Source organism: Stegodyphus dumicola, chromosome 6 (genome assembly GCF_044657685.1).
Source record: "Stegodyphus dumicola isolate Sdum_Otavi_A_Nest chromosome 6, ASM4465768v1".
NCBI classification, from domain to species: domain Eukaryota; kingdom Metazoa; phylum Arthropoda; class Arachnida; order Araneae; family Eresidae; genus Stegodyphus; species Stegodyphus dumicola.
Window position 1 is genome coordinate 163,573,158 of NC_140773.1, and position 24,047 is coordinate 163,597,204.

Below are 24,047 nucleotides of genomic sequence, written 5' to 3' on the forward strand. Positions count from 1 at the left end.
CGAATGAGAATGAGAAAAATGAGTCCTCTGTTCTGTCTATACACACAAATGTCACCCAAGATAATAGTCAGAATGGATCGGGAACGATCAAAATGAATATTTCCTTTGGGATACTCGAAATGTTTTTGGATTACGATATTTCCTTTACTTTATAAAGGAGTATAAAACTAATTCTTCAAATTTAAGTGAAGTTTCATAATCCCAATATCTGGCGTAAAACAACGAGTAACCGAGGTATGTTTTCGAGTGATATTTCTCTTGAACGTTTTTCCGAAGAAACTGGGAAGTTTAAATTTCAGCGGATTTTCTTTTGTGCAAACGATTCATGTCATTCTTTTCATTCCAGTTTCTAATTTAATTTAAATGTTCCATGTCAATAAATTTGAGCAGAAAATGGTTAATTTGCAATTAGTCATTCATTATATTCTCTAATTCGTATAAAATTAAGAGTAATAATTACAAAATTTGAGATTTTAAAATAAATTAAGTTCTGTTTGATTTAAGTTATAATATGGTTGTTATTTACGGAGTAGATCAATATGACAGTTAAATTAATTCTATAAATAGTTTGGATGAATTCTTTTTATCAGCAGTTTGAAAGATAATGCTATTTAGGGAGCGACACAATATAATTTAAAATGTAAAATCAGGTAAATTCAAAGTTCCGTTGGCGTTTGATTTTTGGAAAAATCTATCGATTTAGAGAAAGTCGAGCAACAAGGTACCTTATTTTTAGGGAAAAAAAGTATACTGCATAGATTACTTTCTTTTTCAAGAAGCAGAGTACTTTTACTTGTTGAAGAAAAGGGACCTCATTTCAACACTCTCTCGAAATCGATAGCGTTTTCTCTAAAACCAGTGCCAATCTAAGGTTGATACTTGCATATCTTTATTATATATATAAACGGCTAAAGTGTGTGTCGCCGATAGTTTATTGTTGCCACTAGAAAAAATGAGCGCGGAAATTAACGTTTCCGAAGTTTTTAATTAATATCTCAGCTGATTAAAGTCGTACGAAGATGAGAACGGTATCGATGGATTCAGAGAATTTTTTGGAATCCGAGGATACGCGTCTCGAATTTCAACTCGGCGCCGTTCCGTAGATATTCGAGAAAAAAGAATTTGGCACATAGTCAAATCCCTCTAATAGGGAAAACCCATGTGCCACGGACCAGCAGAATCCAGCGGTGTGCTTCGCTGAGTCCAGGAGCCAGCCGTTTCGGAAGAGAAAATGTTACTTCACTCCCATATATATGTGCGGCTTAAGTGTCTGTTTGTCGCCGATAGTTTATTGCTTGCTTGCGTAACTCTACTAGCCAATGGGGTGAAGTTGCCACGGCACAGGGATGCCGTTTCAATTGAGACGTAGACAATTTCCTGTAATTGTCTACGCTATGACTATCAATAAGTCTCAGGGCCAAACGCTTAAGCGTGTTGGCATTTTTTTACTTGAGCCTGCATTTGGACACGGCCAACTTTATGTTGCCTGTTCAAGAATTCGTGAAAGAACGGACGTAAAATTAAAAATAATTGATGGTCCTCTGTAAGGCTAGCTTAAAAATGATGGAAAGATCTACACAAGAAATGTTGTGTACAAAGAGGTCTTTGACATGTGAATTAACATTTCATTATTTAAATCACCTTTATTTATTGAGCTAGTGGTGGCTCTTAAGAAATGTACCGCCAGTGGTTCTCTTCACTGCACTCTACTTTAAGCAATTAAGCAAGAAGAAGGGGGAAACCCCGTGGGGCAGTAAGCAAAGGGGCGTCCTCGCGTCCTCGCCGCCTGCCCTGGGTAATTCAGTTTAAATTAGCAGACACCTTTGCACAAACCATTTTAATTACAATTTATAATATCTAGAACAGCGGTCATTTCGTATGATCGCCGGGATTTCTAGTTTATATATAATGTCTCTATGTAAGGGCTATTTATTACCTAAGCATAACATCGGGCAATTGACACGAGGTATTTGTCAACCCGTATAATACTGTATTTAAACTCATGTCTTTTCTTTCAATTAATCAATTTTCACAACTAGAAAATGGATACAGGAAAAGAACGTAGTTGCAAAATTTCGAAAAAACTAAAAATAGGAACTTAAAAGACTAAAAAGTACTCTTTTTAACGTGAATGTCTTATGAAAGTGAAAACTTATGACTAGAAGTGTTATTATTAAGATCAGATTTCATCATTACTGTTTCTTGTATTATAATTTTGCACTTTATAGGTTTACATTATTTAATTATTTACAATCAGTTTCATGATCCCTTCAGTTTGGGTCCTTGAGAGACATTTCTCTGCATTGTTATAGAATTGTTTTCCTATTATGTGATTGATATTGATTCGAATGACTAATAAAACTGTGTAAAAAGATGTTAAATTATAGCTCTATTGCACTTTCGCGAAGGCTACATCAGGGGCTTTGAAATAGGCGTCCTTAAGTACTATCATTCTCTCCCAGGCACATCCATGATATTTTAACGTTTACGGGTTTTTAATATCTAACTGTATCTAAAACACTATTTTTGTTTCTCAATATATCACTGTCTTATTACTGTGATCAATATTAAATTCAATTTACATACTAAGATCAATATTAAATTCACGCATCATTTGTATGCTATGTCATTATTTGTACGAATTTCTTATTATCCGTATTTAAAATTGCTTTTATAAAACTCGAATGTGGGTTGTAGAAATTGCGGATCTGTCGGGCTTTGTCTAAAAATTAAGTATAATAATTAGAATTCTAATCTGATCAGCTTCAAAAATTCCTCCATACAGTCCTAGAAATCTCAGAAACTCTCCATTCTTGTGTTTGTGTGTGTGTACGGGGGGGGGGGAGAATTATACGAGTAAATCAAAAATTTATAAATTGTATGCTAAAAGAGCTAATACGAAAATACGCAAGTAAATATGAAATGTGTCTAGTGTTTAGAGGCCAAGACATAACTCTTTTTGTATCTGTTTTGAAAAGTTGATAATTTTTTAAAACATTTCAGAATATTTTTGGGATATTACCAGAAAACATATTACAGAAATACTCATAGTTTAGCTATTTTTTTAAGATTTTGCTTTGAGACGAAAAGCGTATTTAACTAAATGAAGTTTTCTTCGATTTTTCGGTTATTCGACAAAATATGAATAAAGTTGTTTAGAAACTTCATCTGAAGAATGCTTCACTTGGAAACAAGTGGCTAATATCGGGCAATATTCTACTATCTGTTCATGCAGAAGATTGGCATGTATATCGGGCTGCCTGAAATATTCTTGTTATAATCATTATCATCTGAAATATGTAAAATTCGAACAGTTCGATCTAACATTTGCTCGATTACAGTGCCGTCATTCATAGATGCTCAACACATGAATGAAAGGAATGAAATTAATAAAAGAATGTAAGTGTTATGAAGAAACGAGAATGCTTACCAATAGAACAAGAATTACTGGGCTGATGAATATATAGTCGTAGTAATCCCTTTTCTGCCATGGACACCTTAAAAACATGTATCAAATATATTAAAATCACAAGATTTAAGAAAATGTATACAATAATTATTTTAAATAATAAAATGAAGATTTTAAGGTACAGTAGTTCTAAGACTAAACTGTGGATTTAATGCTACTGCTTTAAAACTTCATTCTTCATAGTGTTTGAGCGAATGTTTGTTAGTTTTGAATGATTTCTGAATACATGAGTATTTTCATAGTTTCCTAATATATATACTAAGAACAGAAACTGATTTTGTTTACTTTTTCATCAATGAAGACATCCATTTCCTAGGAAATTAGAATTTGCGTGTGTTGTTGAAAAAATATCAAAAGTGTTCTGAAAACATTAAACCTTTCTATAAAGTAAAGTAATCATGAATTTAACACATTTTACACTTTATACTTCCCTTCAACATAGATAATATTTGATAAGCACTCTAAAAGGAAAGCTGAGTCTCAGGTTTGAAAGTATTTGTGAAATCTATGCATCTTACCTTTATTCTTCAGAATGTTAAATGGAACATAATTAACCTTATTAAATGGAATCCAGTTAACCAAATTTAATCAATTTTTGAAATTCGAAAGCATTAAAATAGCCCTGGGTGCGTTACTTGGTCTGAATTTATATTGCTACATTAATATATACAGAAAAACATTGAAAGCACCTTTCCCTATTTAGAATCGTAAAACCATTACAACTTTTCATTAGTTTTATTAATTTTGAAATGTCGAAACGAATGACGAATGGAAACTTCAGTATTGGAATTGGATTTTAAGAAACAATTTTAGGACATTTTAGAAACGGTTGTACTTCAGCGTGCTGTAGCCATTTCCTGTGCAGTTTAAAAATCTCTTCAAGCTTAGGACAGTTTAGCAAACGATAAGCTGAAATTTAAATTTAAATGTGGATACCAATAGTTATGGCTGTAGAAACAGCTACCTGAAATTTATCCTGGTGTTATGAAACATTGTACAAAACATTTTGTAGGCTTTTCGCTTTATTTAGTAGAGAGCAGGCTCAGTGTAAGAACAAGTCCAATGACTGAGAAATGAAGTGGGCTATATTTAGCCATTCAGGAAGATCTGAGCATATTATTAAGAATTCATCAATATGGAGCTGCTTATTGGCAAACTGGTAAAAACGCATCAAGCTCATTCTTTCTATTGAATTTTGTCTAAACGTTTAGCCTTGTATTCCAATTTTTTTTACCGTTGAATAAGTCTGTATGTTACTACTAATTTCATTCATGTATAGCTAACGCAACCTCACCATTACTGCTTTACTTTCTTACAAAGTTTTATAATAAATAGGGAAGTATATTCGTAGAGGAACGTTGAACATTCTGGTTTTTAAAAGTGGAAGGTAATCAAAATGTTTGAGAAACACTTCTCAAAACTCATAATAAACCGATGATGACATTCAACTCAAAAAATAGCACAAATAAATGTAAAATTCATTTATCACTTCAGTTTCATTGGAACTCAATCGGTATTATCAAACCGTTATCAGTCTGCTAATGCGTGCATTAGGAAGTTGTACTGCCAAACTTTAAAATACTTTGTCGAAAGAACAGAATTGCGCTCGAAATAGGTTTTACCGCTCTTCTGTACCGAAACGGAGTGGAAGTTCATCATTCACAAAATTGTTGTTAACGAAACTTTAGGAAGCTTTCTAGGAACTATTATTTATTTCAGTAAAGTTTTAAGTCTTCATGTAGCGAAGTTATTCAAGGATATCTCTACGAGCACGTTACACGAAACAATACTTTTAAACTGATGAATTCTGTCTTCAACAGCAAGAAAATAAAAATAAAATCTTAAAAAAGGTTTTTTTAAAATAATTATCAAATTTTTATTTTTATAATCACGCGAAAAGTAAATTATCACTTCTTCAGTCATTTGTAAATGAAAGAAAGTTTCCATTCAATTCAATTTTACGAAGCGCTAATAGCGAAGCAAGACGAATTTCCATTAACTCTCTTAAACGATGTAATGGATCAAATCTTTCGAGTTACAGTTGAACTTGTAAAAGTTTAAGAATATTCAAAGGAGTAATTCCAATTCGCATTACAAAGTTAAAAACTGAAAAATGGAAAGAGAAATGAAATTTTACAAAACTTGAAAAGTTTATTAAATTTTCATTTCCTTGAATAGGTCAACACTTTTACAGAATAAATTGAATCTTATGCTCCTGAATTGAATCTTAAGGTCCTGACGAATATATATTTGTGGAGCGCGTAGGTTGCTGAGTGTGTGAACACGCCGAACGCGGTGACATGTTAACAGTTCAGGGTGATAAGCATGTTGACTTCTGTTAGTGGCGTACGTTGTGGGATTATGCAACATCGCATATATCCTGGCCCATAGCTGCGAGCTGATCCATTCCCTTACAGATTTTATTGACTGCATGTTTGTTTTTAATAATGAACCGTTGTTTAATTAAATTCAATAAAATGTCATTTAAATTGATTATTATCATTTGAAATATCTGAATTCACAATTGGAGTGATTTAAATATTTAGCAAAGAGGCTATATTTACTTAAAATCCAAAATTAAAAATAAGATTCTCATTTTATTAAAAATCTAAACTCAGTTATAAAGCTGCAGGGGTTCTTATTACCAAGGTTACAAAAATGTAGGAAGAGTAGGAACGACGTCTTGGCGTCTCAGAGAAATGTTGAGTCGGAAATGGCATGTGTATGTGCGAGAAAAAAACATTCAACTGAATTTGCTTTTAAATAATAAATGTACATTAACAAAAATAATATAAAGAAAGTAATCGAAGCATCTTAAAGAGCTGTAATGTAGATCTTACCTTTCTGCCGATGCATAGAATTTAGAATATTCTACAAGATTCCTGGTTTGTCTCTGGCTATCCATCAGTAGCTCTGATGCGTGCAAACAGCTTCTCGGCGCCGTCAACAGAATATCATGCACTAGTACTTTTTATATAACACAAGCATGGCAGGTCCGGCTATCGAGCAGGCCAATGCCTGAATCACCATTCCCGATCCACTATTTGCCAAATGTTATGTCTAAGTAGTTACGAACGCTAGGTTTAAAATGGGCAGGAGTCCTATTGCGCTGGAAGCCAAAAGTTGCTTGTCATCCCAAAGTTGCTTAAGTAGGTGCTTCTGAAACATCAAGCAGTTCTACTGGTAAAACTAAAAGACAACGGGTAAGGTCTGGTGAGATGAACCCTCACAATCGCCTGTGCAATCATTTACGGAAAAACAGCTTTGTGTTACATTATATCGTACTGCATGGAGGTTCGCCATAGCCCACACATGGGTATTATGCAGTGAAGAGTACAGGAGTAGGGAAAAGGAGAATTGTAGCTCACTCCTTCAGAAGCCCTATACGCATCATTATGTGATATACGTATTATGTGCTTCTTTTAAATAGAGGTATTTGGTCTAAATTTGAGTTAAACATTTACTGAAATTTAATAATAAAGTACAGAGTAAACCAAACATAACTATGCATACTTTAGATACGACGCTTAGCGTCAGTGTTGTAGTTCATTTTTATCACAGATGCTGAACATTTAGGGTACAATTCAGATGCGCATAGAGTTGCTTTTTGTTTGACACAAAGCCAGTTTCTTTCTTGCTTAAGCAATTACATGCAAAGAATGGATGGAATTTTAATGCACTATGACAGCGTTTTCGCACATCTAAATTTAATCACTGTAAACAAATACAATTTTGAAAAGGCTATTTTATTCTAAAAGAGTATTAACCTTATTCAAAGAAGTATTGTATAAAATTGAAATATTTAAAGGTTTTTAAAGAGATTCATGAGCGACTTTAAATATATAACTTTATTTGTTTGTATAATATAAGTTATTTTCTGTGATTGGAACCTGTATGTTTATTAAATCGTCTTGTAAAACATTCTTCTTTCCCTTTTGTAATCCAAATTCATACATTTTTTGTTATATTAAAATATCGCATGTACATTTGAGGAAAATCAAAATCTGCCACATTATGTATTAAAATAAATATTGAAATTTATATTAAAGGTAGAATGCTCCCATTTGCTTTGAGTTGTTAATACTACTGTTGTATTTTATGAAAGGATTTTATGTAGTTACTAGATCACATCATATTTTCCGTAAATTTAATTAACTTTTACGATTGCATTTTTAATTTTGAGCGAGAAATTCTTTCTCTGTCTGATACAATAATAGGGGGACCGGAAAGTAATGTCGTTTCTGCGCATGCCGACAACAACATGCTAAGGGCAGAAGTGGAAGCAAATCCATGTCAAATACTCTTAACCAACATTGGTCGACCATCCAAGAATATTTAAATCAGAATGGAAAAATAAGCAAAGCAGGTGTTTGAATCCCCTATAATCTGTCCGAAAAGAACAAAACTAATCTATCCATCACATGCAACGTATTGCTTCAACGGCACCATACAGAACCGTTTTTTGATCGTTTGATTAGCGGAGACAAAAAATAAGTCCTATATGATAATTCAAAACTCAAAAGGCAGTTTTAATAGGGGTTACAAAGGGTTTACATCCCGAACAGACGCTTCTGGGTGTTTGATGGAGTATTCGCGGAATTGTTCATTTTGAATTGCTGAAACCTGGACAAACTGTTAAGGTAGACCTTTATTATGAACAGTTGGATGGAGTGAACCAATCTTTAATCGAAAATATCAATTGTCAACAGAAAAGGCATCATTTTGCAACACGACAATGTAAGACTGCACTGTGCAAGACGAACACTGGGAAAACATTAATGAATTGGGGTGGGAGATACTGCAATACTCGCCCGCCATACTCGGCCGATATCGCAGCATTGGATTTCCATTTACTCGGATCCCTACAACATTTTCTTAGTGGCAAAAAATTTGAAAATTTGGATAATGTCCAAAATGTCCTTTCGAGATATTTTACTCAAAAACCAATTGATATTTTATGGGTCCAGGATTGAAAATCTGCACATTAGATGGCAAAAGGTTGTTGATAACGAGGGTGATTATATTATTGATTAAAAATAAAAAACTTGCTAAAAATGTATTCGTTTGAATTTAATGTAAGAAAGCGACATTACTTTCCGGTCCTGCCTATTACTTGCGCAAGATCTTTCAGGGCTCTGTTACATTATTTGTTATTAAGCTACTCTTTAAAATATTTATACCTATGTAATATGAAAATATCATTAAAATTCTGCTTTTTGCGAACATGATATTGCCATTTTGCATTAGTACATCTGGTCTGAAAACTGCACAAATGATATTGATGCTTTTACATAAGTATCTTCACTTACACACCTCACCTGACAACGGTTTCTCTCATTGATGAATCCGCATTAGCTAGAAATAGAACACTGTTGATGTGTATTAGAGTTCTCGAGTTTTTTAATGAAAGAATGTCGGTATGCTGTAGTAGTATTTATATACTAATTCTTATTTAATAATAAATTCTCTGTTATCGTCTTAAACTTCAGCACTTTTATCGCAGCGTATTGCGAAGGTGTTGCAGCTATGAAATGTAAACTTCCCATTTTAATCAATGCTTAAATAGCAGAAACTATTAACAGATGACTTCGTTGGAATCCCATCAAATACTTAGCCGAATCATTTGCGGATGTAATATTTGTTTTGCAATGATTCTGTAGGTTTTCCAAGACTACAAGCAATCTGATACCGCTTCACATTGTTATAGAGAACCCAATTCTAGCATCAATTACTATTTGACCCAAAAGTATGTATGTCCTCTGCCGGGAGAAGTTTAAAACACATCAATTCACCCTCTTGTCTTTGTCTCTTTCTATTAAATTATGTGATACCAAATGTTCAAACATACCACAAAATCACTTGGCATGAATGTGCTTCTCTAATATTGTTATAAGCGCCGCAGTTTTGCGCTGATTCTGCCACAATAATCTTGACATTGTAGAGTCATTAGGTTATTTGGAAGCAGAAAAGTGAAAAATGTGCAACGCCCTCGCCGTTGTTCTAACCCTGGTCCTTTCGAATACGCGTCGACTATGCTTCCAATTACACTACGAAGGCATGCGGAAAAGAGGGATAAAATACCTCATAAGGTCATTCTTTCTCTAATTTCCAAGTCTACGTTTTTGAAATTTTGAGATTTTAATCTTTCCGGTCATAGAGCTGCTTCTTACTACCGACACAAATACTGGGATGCGCGTTCTAATGCAGCATTATTGTTATATAGGTCAAATAATATTCGGTGTTCTTCTGCTTCGTTGTAGCCTAGATCAGCGGTTCTCAACCTTTTGACTAACGCGTACCATCTAAACAAAAACTGAAAACCTTTAGTACCACCACTACAAAGTACTACCACCACCACCAATCTTGAACAAAGCTCAGAACGCATAAATTTACGAGTGTTAGACAAAAAACTGAATAAGGATGTTGGGGTTTTAATTTTTGAATTTAATAGTTAAAAATACTTTGCTTCTTTTAAGTACTACCTATTTTTCTCTTGCGCACCACCAAGGATACAAGTACCACCGGTTGAGAACCCCTGGCCTAAATCATACTCACACAAAATGCAGATATATTCTTTCTTGAATTCCATTTCTGCTTCTCTCCGTATCTTGGAACTAATGCAATCCCCGTTCCAGTACTTTGTACTGAACAAGATACTGAGTATTCCTATACTATTTTGATACCAGCCTAATGAACACAAGATCAGAAGACAAACAAGGTTAGGCACTTCACACAAGGCTGACCTCACTTACTACAGATATGGGGGAAACGCAGATAAGAAAGGGAGTAGGGAAGAAGTAGCTTTTCAGCAGATTATAAGTCGCTGATATCTTGCAAGAGTACACGATATACTGTATTAAACTTGAGTAAATGCTGGCGAAAGGTTTACAAGGTCAAATATGTCATCAGAATGAAAAGAGAAAAAATTTGACGCATACTCAATATTTTCAAAAACATCTATTCTGATAGCAAACAGTTGCTTATATATCTTTCGTTGAAGAAATTTAATGGGTTTCTAAGGTTAATTATTTCATGTTTACTCTCTACTATAAGCATGCATCTTAAGTGACGTCTAGAGACAAACACATAAATTCAGTTTTAATCTTATAAATTTATATTATCACTACCAGAAGTACAAAATGTTTCTGAAAAACAAATTCATACAATGGCTACAAAAATTTAATTAAAAAAATATGCATTTTCTGCCATTACTGTATCTTCTTTTCCTTAGTGTCACAAATAGTGTTTGCATTAATTTGTAAATGCTACACCCCACATATGCAAAGTACAAGCATTTGTCACTATTAAATCAACAAATTTTAACTTTACAAAACACACATTTCTTTTTTTAGATAAGTCTCATTTTAAGCTCTTTTCCTAAACTAAATGATAGGAGTTTTAAAATAAAATGTGAGAGATGATGGAAGTCCATATATGAGCTCTCACATCTAGCTAGAAATATAGAATATTTATTATTTGATTCCCAGAGAAAACATAGTCTTCTGCTTTGAAACCCTAATAACTTTTGTAAATTAGTTTCTCTGTTAGCTTTCGCTGCTAATGAATATGGCGATAAAACTGAAAGAGCTGTCTTAATGTAATTAGCTCGTAAGGAATGTTTATTGTTCTCCGCTCGTATTTTACAAACAAAGGAAAAATTGAATTTTGAAGCACACAGTAGCACATTTAACAAAAATAGTATACAGCTAGAAGATATGCAACTTCCAAAAATGTAATTAAGAAGCGAGAGAGACATAACAAAAGGCCACCGATTATAGTTTAACTAAGGAGAATCTGTGTGCTTGAATATCAGATACAAACAATGTTAGCTACGTGTCGAGTTGAACGCCATCGGAGATGGTAGAGGTACATTACTATGAAGCTCAAACAATTTATGAACTTGGAGTAACAGTTTCTCAAACACAAATTCTGCAAAACTGATTCTGAAAATACCCATTAAAGAAGCTTTTAATTTGGGCTTAAGCTTATGCTAAATGAGAAAGTCACATAAAAGGTACCTACTGAACAAACTGCCAATATCTGCCAGTACTGAGTAATGAAATTTGTGTTTGAAATTGAGGAGCAGATGTGCCAGACGCACCGCGTTTACGAAAAGTTACCGTCAAAATATTTGAAAAGAAAATCCTAATTTCAAGAATTGTTGGGCTTAGAAAGAAATGAGAACAAAAAACGTAAATAACTAAAACAATACAAAAGCCTGTCCGCTTATCAATAAAAAAGGGAATAAACACGTTCAAAAAGTGAAGTTAAAAAATTAATAAATAACAAAAAACATAGCCTAAACAACACAAATTACCAAGCAAATGTGCAGAGAATGATCCAAACTAGTTAAATGGGTTGCCATACAGAACATCGTCTCATCAAATTGCATGGTTAACGTGTTGGACGGGCAGTGCGTCTGGACCCTCGATATCGAAATTTCTTGACAGTTATAAAACTGTAGTATTTCTGTGCCCATATTTTTCGGAAGAGACAATTTTAAGAGATACAAAAATTTTAAAAATTTTACGAAATGCAGCAACATATTTTAAAGCAAGTAAAATTATTCTAATAAAATATTTCTAATAATTTAGGAATTTTCAGTGCAGCAGTGTGAAATGAAAAGTACGTGGTTTCAACATGCCTGTTTGATAAACGCGTTTCAGCCAAAAAAATTCGTCATTTTTGAAATTTGGTATTAGAAAAATCTGGCAACACATTTTAGAAAAAACGAACTGAAATTAAATGGTAACTTCGATGTAATCAGTCAATGAAAGTGACTCAGGTGTTGTGATATTAAGTTTTAATAAATGTTTGTGTTTCTGTCGAAATAATTCTAAAGTGCGATTATTTATTTTTATGTTATTCAGCCGTAATATCGGAGAGATATTTTAAGAAGTCATCTTATAGAGTTAATTTTGATTTTAAAGTCAATCATTGTTTTTACTTTACATTTGGTATTTTAGTGTCAGCAATTATCGACAAGTAATAGATGCTTCTATTTATATAATTTTTTACTCCATTCTAGACTGTACGATTAACACTGGATGGAATTCAGAAACAAAGGTGTCAAATTAATTTAATACAGACGAAAGACATTGTGATGATAATGAGTAAATTTTTCATATTTGGATTAAGACATGAGTTTTTATTATTCATGAACTGATGTATCAGTTGATAATGATGAACTGATGTATTGTTGATAATGATGAAGATTTCATCATTTTGATGTGACATTAATTTTCTTTTCACCATTCTATGCATCTGAATTTAATTTCGTTTTACTTTTTTTTTTAATTACTAGTTTTCTCTATCAGGTTTTTAAAAGTATTATAGTATGTTTTCCAACTTATTAATTTTGAAATTATAATTAATTTTATTTTTAAATACACTCGTGCTCAAAAAATAAAAGCTAAAAGAAAAGGTACGATTATAAAAACTGGAATTAAAACATAAAATTTACATATGGGGTAGAAGTTGCATGGACGAATGCAAACAGGCAACCCAAATTAGCACAAAATGCAATCCCGCAGTCTCACCATAATGCCTTAAAAAGAGACATGCCTATGCGCAGTTCGCAAGCAGCGATAGCTCCGTGTAATTCGAGATAGCCAAATCTAGGCCCGTCCACACGAGTACGCTCGAAACGTAGCTGACGAACGCGCTTTTAAGTTACCAGCGTAAAAGCGTCCAAACGAGTACGCTTGCGAAGAGTGCGTTTAACCAATAGAATTATTTTGCGCAAAAATCACGTGACACTGTAATATAGCGTCAACAGAGCTGTATCTTATTACTTCGCTGTTCTTCTGTATGTTTGCGGCAAGTTGTCCGAATCAGATGACTTTTTTTATAGCTGAAACTTTACTATTATGTACAATTATTAAGCAGAGGCAAAACCGAAAAAAAATGGCAAGAATGGGTCCGAAAGATTTAGTTAGAGCGACCTGTTCAAAGAGTTTTTTTTTTTTTTTTTTTTTTTTTTTTTTTTTTTTTTTACTGCCTTGTTTGCGAAAGGAATATCTGGCATTATTAAATTCCTACTATTAGCTCACACTCTCCCTATATCTTGTTCAAATTTTCAGTACATAAAATGCTTTTTATTCATCCACTCAAATTCAAATACAATTTTAGATTCAATAGACAGATTCAGTTCAATAGAGTTTGTAAAAAAGGTTAAAAACATTTCTCCTCGTAATTTACTCATGGTTTCTTTTGATGTAAAATCATTATTCACCAATGTCCCAGTGGAGGGTGCATTAAGATGTCTAGAAACCAGACTTCGCGAATTTCATTTCTCTTGCATCGAAATTGATGAGCTAATTTCTCTCACTCAACTCTGTTTGAAACAAACACATTTTGTTTTCCAAAATAAATATTACAAGCAAACTGAGGGATTAGCCATGGGAAGCCCCCTCAGTCCCATCCTGGCTGATATCTACATGCATTATTATGAATCAAAATTGTTTGAAACTTTAAACTTCCCGGCATGGTTCCGCTACGTAGACGATACTTTTACCCTGTTTGAAGGTAATAAAGATGATTTAAATAGAGTTCTTTCAACAATGAATTCTATTGATCCTGCTATTCAGTTCACTTTTGAACTTGAGACTTGCAATTCTCTTCCGTTTCTCGACATTCTGGTCACACGTAACACATCCAACTTCAGTACTACAGTTTACCGTAAACCTTCATCGGTTTGCCTTCCACCACACTTTAAATCATGTCATCCGACTAAACAAAAGTTAGCTTCATTTTATTCCTATGTTTTCCGTGCTCTTCAAGTTTGCTCCTCCAAACTAGCCCTTGATGAAGAACTAAATTATTTAAAAGCAATAGCTATTGACAGGGGCTTTTCACCCAACATTATTAATCAAGCAGTTAAAAAATTCTCATCTCAACACACTAAAAGCCACACTCTTATTTTAGGAGATTATAAAAATTCTGTTGTCATTCCCTTCTTTCCATCAATTAGCTATAAAGTTGCACATATTTTGCAGAAATTTAACTTTCGGGTTGTTTACTCTCCCATCAATAAAATTCCAACTTCTATACTCAAGGAGCCCATTCCGGATATGAATTCCTGGGGTATTTATAGGATTCCTTGCCAGTGCGGTTTAATTTACATTGGCCAAACTAAGAGAGCCTTAAAATTTCGCGTCAAAGAACATGAGGCATATGTTAGAAAAAAGGAAACACAGAAGTCTTCTGTTGCTCAACATTGTTGGTCCGAAAATCACACTTTCAATTTTTCTACTGCCAAAATTATTCAAAAAACATCTTCCATTGGAGAACTGGATTTTCTAGAGGCATTTGACATTCATAAAAATCTTTCTGTTCTAGTTAACGATCCTAATTCCAATCCAAATTTGCCTTCGGCTTTTAGAGAAATTATGTTTTAGTTCTTGTTTCGCCAACAGATGGCGCCACTTGCTTATTCTTGTCCAGGCTTTCTTATCTTATCTAAACATTATTTCCTATCTTGTTCATTTGCGGTTTTGCAGCTGAAGATGATGGTTCGGTAAAACCATCGAAACTAGTCCTGTGAAAATTTTGTGAATTAACGCTGATTTTTGTTGTTTGACTTCTGAATCAGTATTTATTCGGCGTGTTATTGTGTCAGAATTAAATTACTTAATTCTCTTTATATACACCATCCACCATATAATAAAACCAACTTCATATTTTTTTAACTCGCTGTCTTTTGTTTTTCTTTTTATTTATTTTTGAATTTAGAATGAGGTTCAAACTTTGGACAGTTTATGAGAAATTATGTGCATGATCAAATATGCAATAAAGTAAAAATAAAGAGAGAATTTATAGATGCTATATGATAAAGAGATGCAGATATATTTTTACATAAGGATTTCTATTTGCACTGCAAATTTTTAAACTAAATTAAAAACAATAATAATAATGAATAAAATAAGAAATAAAAACAATAATAATAGGTAAAATAAGAATATAATGATTCATGATTAAATATAAGAAACACGTTTCAAAATGAGAAAAGCTAACTGAATTATACCGTCTACGGGTGAGGTTCGAACTTGCCACCTTTCCATTCCTCCGCCAACAAAGCAGCGCGCTGACCACTCAGCTATCTGTGATAACATTGCTTGTGAAAAATAATGTAACAAGTAGAAGTCGCTGCAAAGGTCATTTAATTAAACTTAAATAAATGATTGCTGTATGACACAAGTTGTAACTTTCCTCCAAAATTTCGTAATTGTATTTTATTGAATACTCTTTCACAGTCAACTGCTTTATTTTCGGAGTTATTATATTGCTGAAGTTAGTTTTTGGTATATTTAATATTGGGATATTTATAGAGCTTTTTATTACACATGATATAGCCAATATTTATAATAATTAAGGAGAATTTTGTAAGGCAGAAACTTTGATTTCGTAGAAACTGTAATTTATTTAGGGTCCTATTACTTACGGTATTTATAAATAGGTGAAGCATATGGACATACTGGTCGGATCATTGCTTTATAAGTATACAGTTTTCCCCTTTAATGAGAATTTTAAATTTATACTAATATGTACGGTTTGAGAAATCTGAAGATGGCGTGAACAATGCTGATTATTTTATTGCTGTATACAGTTATATTTCTAAGCAAAAACTCATCTCTGTGTGGTTCTGACGCTATATTGAAACGGGTAAGCAAGAAGGTTTTCTGATTATGACACGTGATAAGAACTCGGTCGGCTATTGGCTATACGCGCGCGTCGCGGGCGTAAAAGCTGAACAGGAGCGTACTCAGTTTTACGTCTTCTGCGTCCTGCGAATTTACGCCGGCGTCAAAAAATTTACGTCAACTACGTCGGGAGCGTCCTCGTGTGGACGGGCCTTCTCTGGTGTCCATCGTAATTGCACACCAGAGCAGAGGGGCAACGTACTCTTTACCGATGAGCCTCGATTTAACATCCAGAACGATTCCCGTAGGACAATGATATGACGAGAGCCAGGGACAAGCTATCGGGCCTCCAAACATCGTCGAAAGAGACCATCACAGAGGAGGAGGACTATTGTATGAGCTGGGATAGCAAAGGGCAACTGCACAGACTTTTACGCGATTCCTGGTGGTTAAATCACAGCCGTCCGATATCGCGACGAAATTCTACACCCTCTTATGCGTTCTTTTATCTCTACAATGAGTACCTACGTCATATTTATGGAAGATAACGTCCGCCCGCATAGAGCTCGAGGCGGTGTGGAGTTATCTGACGAGTAAAAATATTTCACATCTGCCATAACCTGATAGAGCACAAGATGAATCTCATACAGTATGTATGGGACATTTTGGGTCGACAGATAGTAGGTTTCAATGTTCCGTTTGACAACCCCCACGAGCTCCGACATGCATTACTACAGGGATGGGCGCTTGTGCCATAACAAGTGAACAATGACACTATTATTAGTTTGCCTCGCCAAGTCAGCATGCATTTTAGCTAGAGGGTACCATACCCGTAATTAGCGTGATGTTTTCACTGCACATTCTTCCGAGCCATTTGGTTTTGCTTTGATGTTTATTTTTTTAGCAGGAATGTATTTGTAATTTCTCTAAAACAAGGAATCGGATTCGAGAGTATACGTAATTTACTTTTCGAGCAGGAATGTATTTGTAATTGTCTCTAAAACAAGGAATCAGATTTCAGAGCATAATTAACTATTTCTAAACTGAGGAGAAAAATTTAAATATGTCAGATATTTATGCCCAGAGACTGACTCTAAATGCATACCTCTTTCAAAGAAGGTACTTCTGCAGACCAGGTCTTGATAGATTAATATTCAAAATTTAACCTTGTGTACGTTTCTAGATTCTTTAATTTCTGTTATTGAAAAGTGAACAGCTAACTGAGTATGTGGGTACGTCGCGCTGTGAAAAGATGGGGCACTTAAGATGATTTGGTAACTTACAATCGATGGAATTACACTTTTCCAATATTTTTTTAGAAATATACTTTATACCTAAAACCTTTATTACAAATTACATTTATAAAAATCATTTATTATACTGAGAAGAACCTAATGATAATAAATGGCGTGCGAAGGCTTTTAAATATTTTGACAGCCCTTTAAATGCCCCATCTACTCCAGTATTTATTTTTCTGTACTCAGTTATTTATAGAAAATCAGTAGAAGAAGATAACCGTAATTATTTATGACTGCAATTATCAGCAAGCTTGTTTATATGTGTAATCTGATTACATTAAATTACTGAGTGAAGTTGGAAAAAAAAATTTTCACTTTTAAACTTCACACATTTTTTTGTCTTTTGCTCAATTCAGCAAAATATTTCTATATTTACTACCAGTTAATTTTGTTATGCCTTTCCAAGAACGGAAATTATTCGTCATAGACATGAGCAAAAAGAATAAAAATAAAATAAGTATAATTGATTCAAGTTCCTACCTATAGCATGATAAAAAATCCAACTGGAACTTTTTAATTAATTAAAATACTCCTAAAATTACTAAAAAGAAAATTCATATTTGAAAATAAAAGGCTAAAAGAAGAGAAGAAACCACGTATCATAACTTTAAAAAAAAAAAAAAAAAAAAAAAAAAAAAAAAAAAAAAAAAAGATTTCTTTGCCTGTTCAAATTTCAAATTATACTTTATAAAGAATGAGTTCACCAACTTATTATTATTAAAATTGATTACAAATGCTTTAGAAAAAGTATTGTAATTAATTTACATGTTAAAATTATTTTGAAAGTGTCTTACAAAATGAAACAGATAAAGAAAAATTCTACTTACATTTTCTAATTTTTCTGGCAAAATTTGCAGTCAAATAAAATTTCAAATAAAAGCTTCTGATTTGTGTTTATATTCATCAACTGAATGAATAGTAATAGGTTTAATTATATATATATATATATATATGTTATTCAGCAATAATCAACCCGGCTTAATGTTTTAAGGACCTTTACGGACAAGTTTTGTTTGAAACATTAAATATTCTTGATTAATTTTTATTAAATAATTTACATACAATTTTTTCATTGCTACTTTAATGATTTCACCAATGTTTTAACAAGTATTAACACCTCGTACAAAAAGCTTAGATGGTCATTTTTGACTAATCTAAATTTCCACTTTTAAGATCTCTTGAATATTCCCTACTCTACGTCTTATTTTTGAGATAGGCATGGATTCCTATGCAATTCTTAATCCTACCTCCCCAGAAATTTGTCGCAACATTTATCCTGTATATATATATATATATATATATATATATATTTACTCTATATTTATACGTTATGTTATACATATAGTGCATATATATATATAAATACATATATACATATACACTATATGTATTCAGGGTGTATAACCCTTCATGCCTAACACTTAATACTACAAATACCGTGCAACATGATATTGTCTACCTTAATTTGCATATTATAGATTACAATTTTTTGAAAATCTATGATAAACGAAGAGAATTCAACTTTACAAAACTTAAATTAACCAACTGGAATTCCAATATTTGTAAAAGAGTCATCCTCAATACAATTTACTCACAGCTGCTTAGAATTAAAAGAATTTGCAATACAACAAAATACCTTCAAGAAGTACTATACTTTGTAACAATATTGAAATATAACCTAATTCCTAAAAAAGCAATTAAAAATACGTTAAAAAAAAGCTGGCATTAACCTTATTATTCTTTAGATTTTTTGAGTTAGATAATGAAATTTTATGCTTAAAGCCCTATGGGACGGTGTAAAGTGGATGGCTGATTCAGAAGATCTAATGTATAAATGTACAAATAATTCCTGTCGCAGCATCTATTTTTCCTCTTAAAATTTGGCACAATACTTTTAATTCTATTCTTAAATAGATTTTAAACATTTGCTGCCCAATTCTATCCTGTCATTGACTTATGGGTCATTTCGTTTCTGACAGCTTGAAAGCCCTCTAGCTTGAAGAATTAAGACTTAATTAACAAATAGCTATTTTTCATTATTTCTGTTAACTTTTGTGGCTATTTTAGATAATATTTTGTTGAATGAGCCATTTTTTATTTCACTCAGTCCAATTTTCGTCAAACTCTTAAGGCAAGACGCCATTTGGGACCTTTTTCGCTTATTTCAACACATTTATCCCCCCCTTTGCACTGAGTCAGGTTTTTGCCAACGGTCAGTCACTTTTCATTGGCTCTTTCCCAGTGATGTTTCTTCCCCCTTTCTACGTCATCCTGCCAGTTGGTAAGCAGTATGTATTCTCGGGGTTGACCCCCCTTTTGAAGTTTCATCGTTCGCCAAAGAAGACGGCACATCTCCAGCTCTGGTTTTTAACAGTATATTTTTTCTCTTAAAAAGTTCTTGGTCTTGGCAAGACCCTTGCTTCAATTCTTCTATTTTATTATCATTTCAATATTAAATTAAACTTAATTTTCGGTACTTTTACAAAGTATTAACTCCTTAAGCTAGCAGGTCCACCCATAAGATCTTGTATATTTGGACTAATAGCATATCGCTATGTATTTTATTCTGTACATCGGCATTTCCATTCCATTATTTATTACCCTTATTACACCTTAATGTGTTTCTTCAAGCGGACGCGTCGGGAAATTGGAACAGAGAATTGAAACTCAAAATTCTGACAAAGTTTATTTAATTAATTGAAAAATGTGTCGCGTACAGTATCAACTGTCTGTTTCGGCGAAACACGTGATGGAGTTAGCTTAGTTCGAAATTCATTATAAAATATTTCCCCTGACATGCCTTAATGAAGTTCGAATTGGGCTAATCTGCCATTTACCACTTTTTAATTTTTATTTTTAACTTGAATAATTAGTTAATAATTTTACTAATGTTTTAAATATACCTTAATTACATTAGCATATTGTTTACTATGAGCATTGATTTTTATTTGTAAATAATCAAATTTTATATTTTTCTCTTATAACACATTTCATTGTTCTTATTTTGCTTATGTTAAAGTTTTCACGGAACCACAGTATTTCAGCGGCTTTTTAGCGTTCGTACTAGGATTTTTCTTTAAATTTTTTAAATTTTGCAGCACAATGCGCAAAGTTTTTGACCACATAGGTCTTTTATCGTTTGTTCTTTCTACTTTACTTTAAATTATATATATATATATATATATATATATATATATATATATATATATATATATTATTTATTTACAAAGTGCATAGGAAAGTCCATTTAACTTGAAAAATCTTGGGAACTGAGAGAGCTACAGTTATGCAAGTTAGGTAACAGTAGAACAAAGCGACTATGCCCGACCTGATGCAAACGACAGCAGCGCATGGATAGCATTTGGAAGATAGACATTGCAAAGCGAAATTGTAGAGATTTAGAGCAAAGATTCCAATTAGAAAGTTTTAGAGCATCAATTATTTAGTTCTAAACGACATTTGGTTCACACGGATAACATAAATTGTCGCCTGTATACCCAAAGAAGTCCGCAATTGATGCGCGACGATTCTATTCTGCATATTCACATTTTGGAAATATACCAGTGCGCAGTTGCAGATTGTGACTTTGTACTTTACTGTAACGTCTGAAAAATTTTAATTTCTAATTCATTTAAAATTTTAGTTTAAAAGGCGTTGGCTGTCGCTTCATACAAACAGTATAATCTCAAACCTCATTATAATCTTGATAGCAGACAATAACATTAACTTGTTATCACTGCGTAACAGTTTGCTTTTGCGTTAATTTTTTTTTTTTTTTTTTTTTTTTTTTATGTGTGTGTGATGTTATCAAATTTTATTGAACTAAATACGTATTTTATGCAGTAAACTGGCTCGTATTTCCTAATATCTATGACTATTCCTTTCAAACTTTTAAACAAAATGGGTAGCATCGATTGCGGATATCTTTTGCGTATGCAGGCGATAATTTATCTTATCCGTGTGAACCAAATGTCATTTCGTACTAATTAATCGATGCTTTAAAACTTTCTAATTGGAAATTTTGCTCCATCTCGTTACGTTTTCGATTTGTAATGCCTATCTTCCACGTTCCGCCACTAGGAGCGCTGCTGTCGTTTGCATTAGGTCGAGCTTAGTCGCTTTACTAATACCGTTACGTCACATGTATAACTGTAACTCTCTCCGTTCGCAAGAATTTTCAGGTTAAAAAGACTTTCTTATGCACCATACATATATACGTATATATAGTATATATATATATATATATATATATATATATATATATGGTGCATAAGAAAGTCTTTATATATATATATATATATACACTATATGTATAAGATAAGGTTTAAGAATATATATATATATGTATATGTATATATATATATATATAAATATATATAATTAAAGTAAGAAAAATGTTTAAAAAATCGGAAATGTTTTAAACAATTTTAAGAGTTTACATTTTTAAACTTTTTTTTTTTTTTTTGCGTGTGAATACTTTTACTCAAAGTTCTAAAACTTTTACAAATATAAACTAAATTATTTAATATTACTACTGTAGAAGAAGAAAGATATTTCTTGAAATATTGTTCAAAACGTTTAAATTAAAAAAAATGCCGTCAAGACGTTATTAGCCCAAAGAAGTGTTAGCCCAGAAGGGATATTAGTCTCAAAACGTGATTTTGCGATGAATCACTTTTTAAATTGTTGCCACGAAATATTATTGCCCTATATAATATATGGATATGACATCCCTATATAACTTTAAGGAGAGACATTAGGTTATTTTGAGGCCGGAGAGATGAAAAATTAGCAACGCCTTCGCCGGGAATCGAACCACGGACCTCTGGAATATCGCCCCAGCATGCAGAACCACTACACCACGAAGGTTCACCAAGAAGGTGGGAGAAATACCTTATAAAGACATAATGAACGTTAATGAAACACAATGAACGTTAAGGAATTTCCCTTAGAATTGTTAGCAGTGGTCCAGCTAGTATTACATTATTTTAAAATTTTACATAAACCTACCCTACTCTTCTATTATTTTTATTCAGCATTATTATTATTGAAATTTTATTTTTAAGACTTTAATTTGGAAAAGGCCATGGAACTAACACGTATGATTTATAATTACAGCTCATTAAATATGTAGAAACTTTGAAATGGAGTACCCTAAGTAACAGCTTAAACTTCCTTAAGTAAAAGTTTGTATTACTCAGACACTGTGTAATTTTCTCCTCCTTTGTTTTCCTACAGACAACAAACGATTCTTACTGTCGACTACTTAATGAGGAACGTTTAATGCATGAGATGAAACTTAGTGTTTAAATTCGAGAATCCCAAGTTCCAAGCAAATAGCACTTTTCTCTTATGCAGAGATTCTCAGTGAACGCTTATTCCTGTTAGCAAAGTACACAAGGCTTTAATTTTCTGTTTATCGAGTAATAGCTACCGGTATGCGTTATCCCTTTTGAGTTCAATTTTTATGTTATAAGCTGCGGATCCAAAAGCGTAAATTCAATAGTGATTTTTAACTATATTGTTTGAACTCGTACTGGAGTGTATTTCTTGAAAATATCTACCCTGATATTGATTTTAAACAAATGAAAGAAAAAGAGATTTGATTTGCATTAGTGAAACTTATTTATAAGGATGAGAACTTTGTGCGGTATATTAACAAAAGAATGAAGAAATGCATTGCAAAGCTTTAACAGAAATAAAATTAATTTAATGCTGATTGCAGTTTCGTTAGAATTTGACAAATTATATATACATATAAACACTGCAGTTTAATGATTAGAAATGCAGTGATTACAGTAAGTTGCTATGTTACTATAATATTTCCAACAACATTAATGAAGAACGTGTTGCCAGTAACGAGAAGGATCTGATCAAATTAGATTGATTCGAAGAAATGGCAGTCCGAACTAAATTTGTTTTACTTTTGATGTTTTTTAAACTGCGCTTGGGTGTTATTTATCATTAAGAGTGTAGAGACATTAGGTATTTTTTGGAAGCAGGCAAGATGAAAAATTAGCAAACGCTTTCGTCGGGAATCGAACCGCGGACCTCTGGAATACCGACCCAGTGTGCAGAACCACTACACCACGAAAGCGGGAGATATACATTATAAGAGATTTTGTTTTTATTCTATTTCTTAAGTTGATTATTATGAATATTATAAAATGCATTTCTGATGCCGTTTTTATCCGTTCACTATTGTCAAATTAATTTTTCCCATGTTAATGAACAATAAAAGATTATATTATTTGAGTAAAATAGTGCAGCTTTATTTGTTTTACCAAATGTTCTCTCTGTATGTTTACATACATAGCATGTGCAGAAATTTTTAGGACTACTGTTTTAAAAAATTTCAGAGAACCTGCCAAACAGTAACTAACAATATTTATCAGCTCTAGTCGCTTGTGCAGCCAAGAACCTAAAAGAGTTCATATAAAAAAGAAAGAAAAAACCGATATAAAAATTTTAAAAATTAATTTCATTGGATTCAGAAAATATAATTTCATAAAAATATTTATTATTTTAGTTTAATTAAATCAAATTTAAATGAAAATGCTTTTCAGATATATCTAATGAAATTTAAGGACATTTTTTGCAATTTATAAAACAGTCTGCTAAAACTACAATATGGTAGGC

The 24,047-nt window shown here is 32.6% G+C and overlaps 1 protein-coding gene across 2 annotated transcripts in view; it reads right to left on the reverse strand.

The window, feature by feature from the left end:
* The window catches only part of LOC118181820 (diuretic hormone receptor-like), a 376,168-nt gene that overhangs the window by 40,337 nt on the left and 311,784 nt on the right, over positions 1–24,047 (reverse strand). For both annotated transcript variants that reach the window (XM_085819127.1, XM_085819126.1), the window contains one exon: positions 3,431–3,497. In XM_085819127.1, the coding sequence (XP_085675253.1) occupies positions 3,431–3,497 (67 nt within the window). The remainder of the gene's footprint in view (positions 1–3,430; positions 3,498–24,047) is intronic.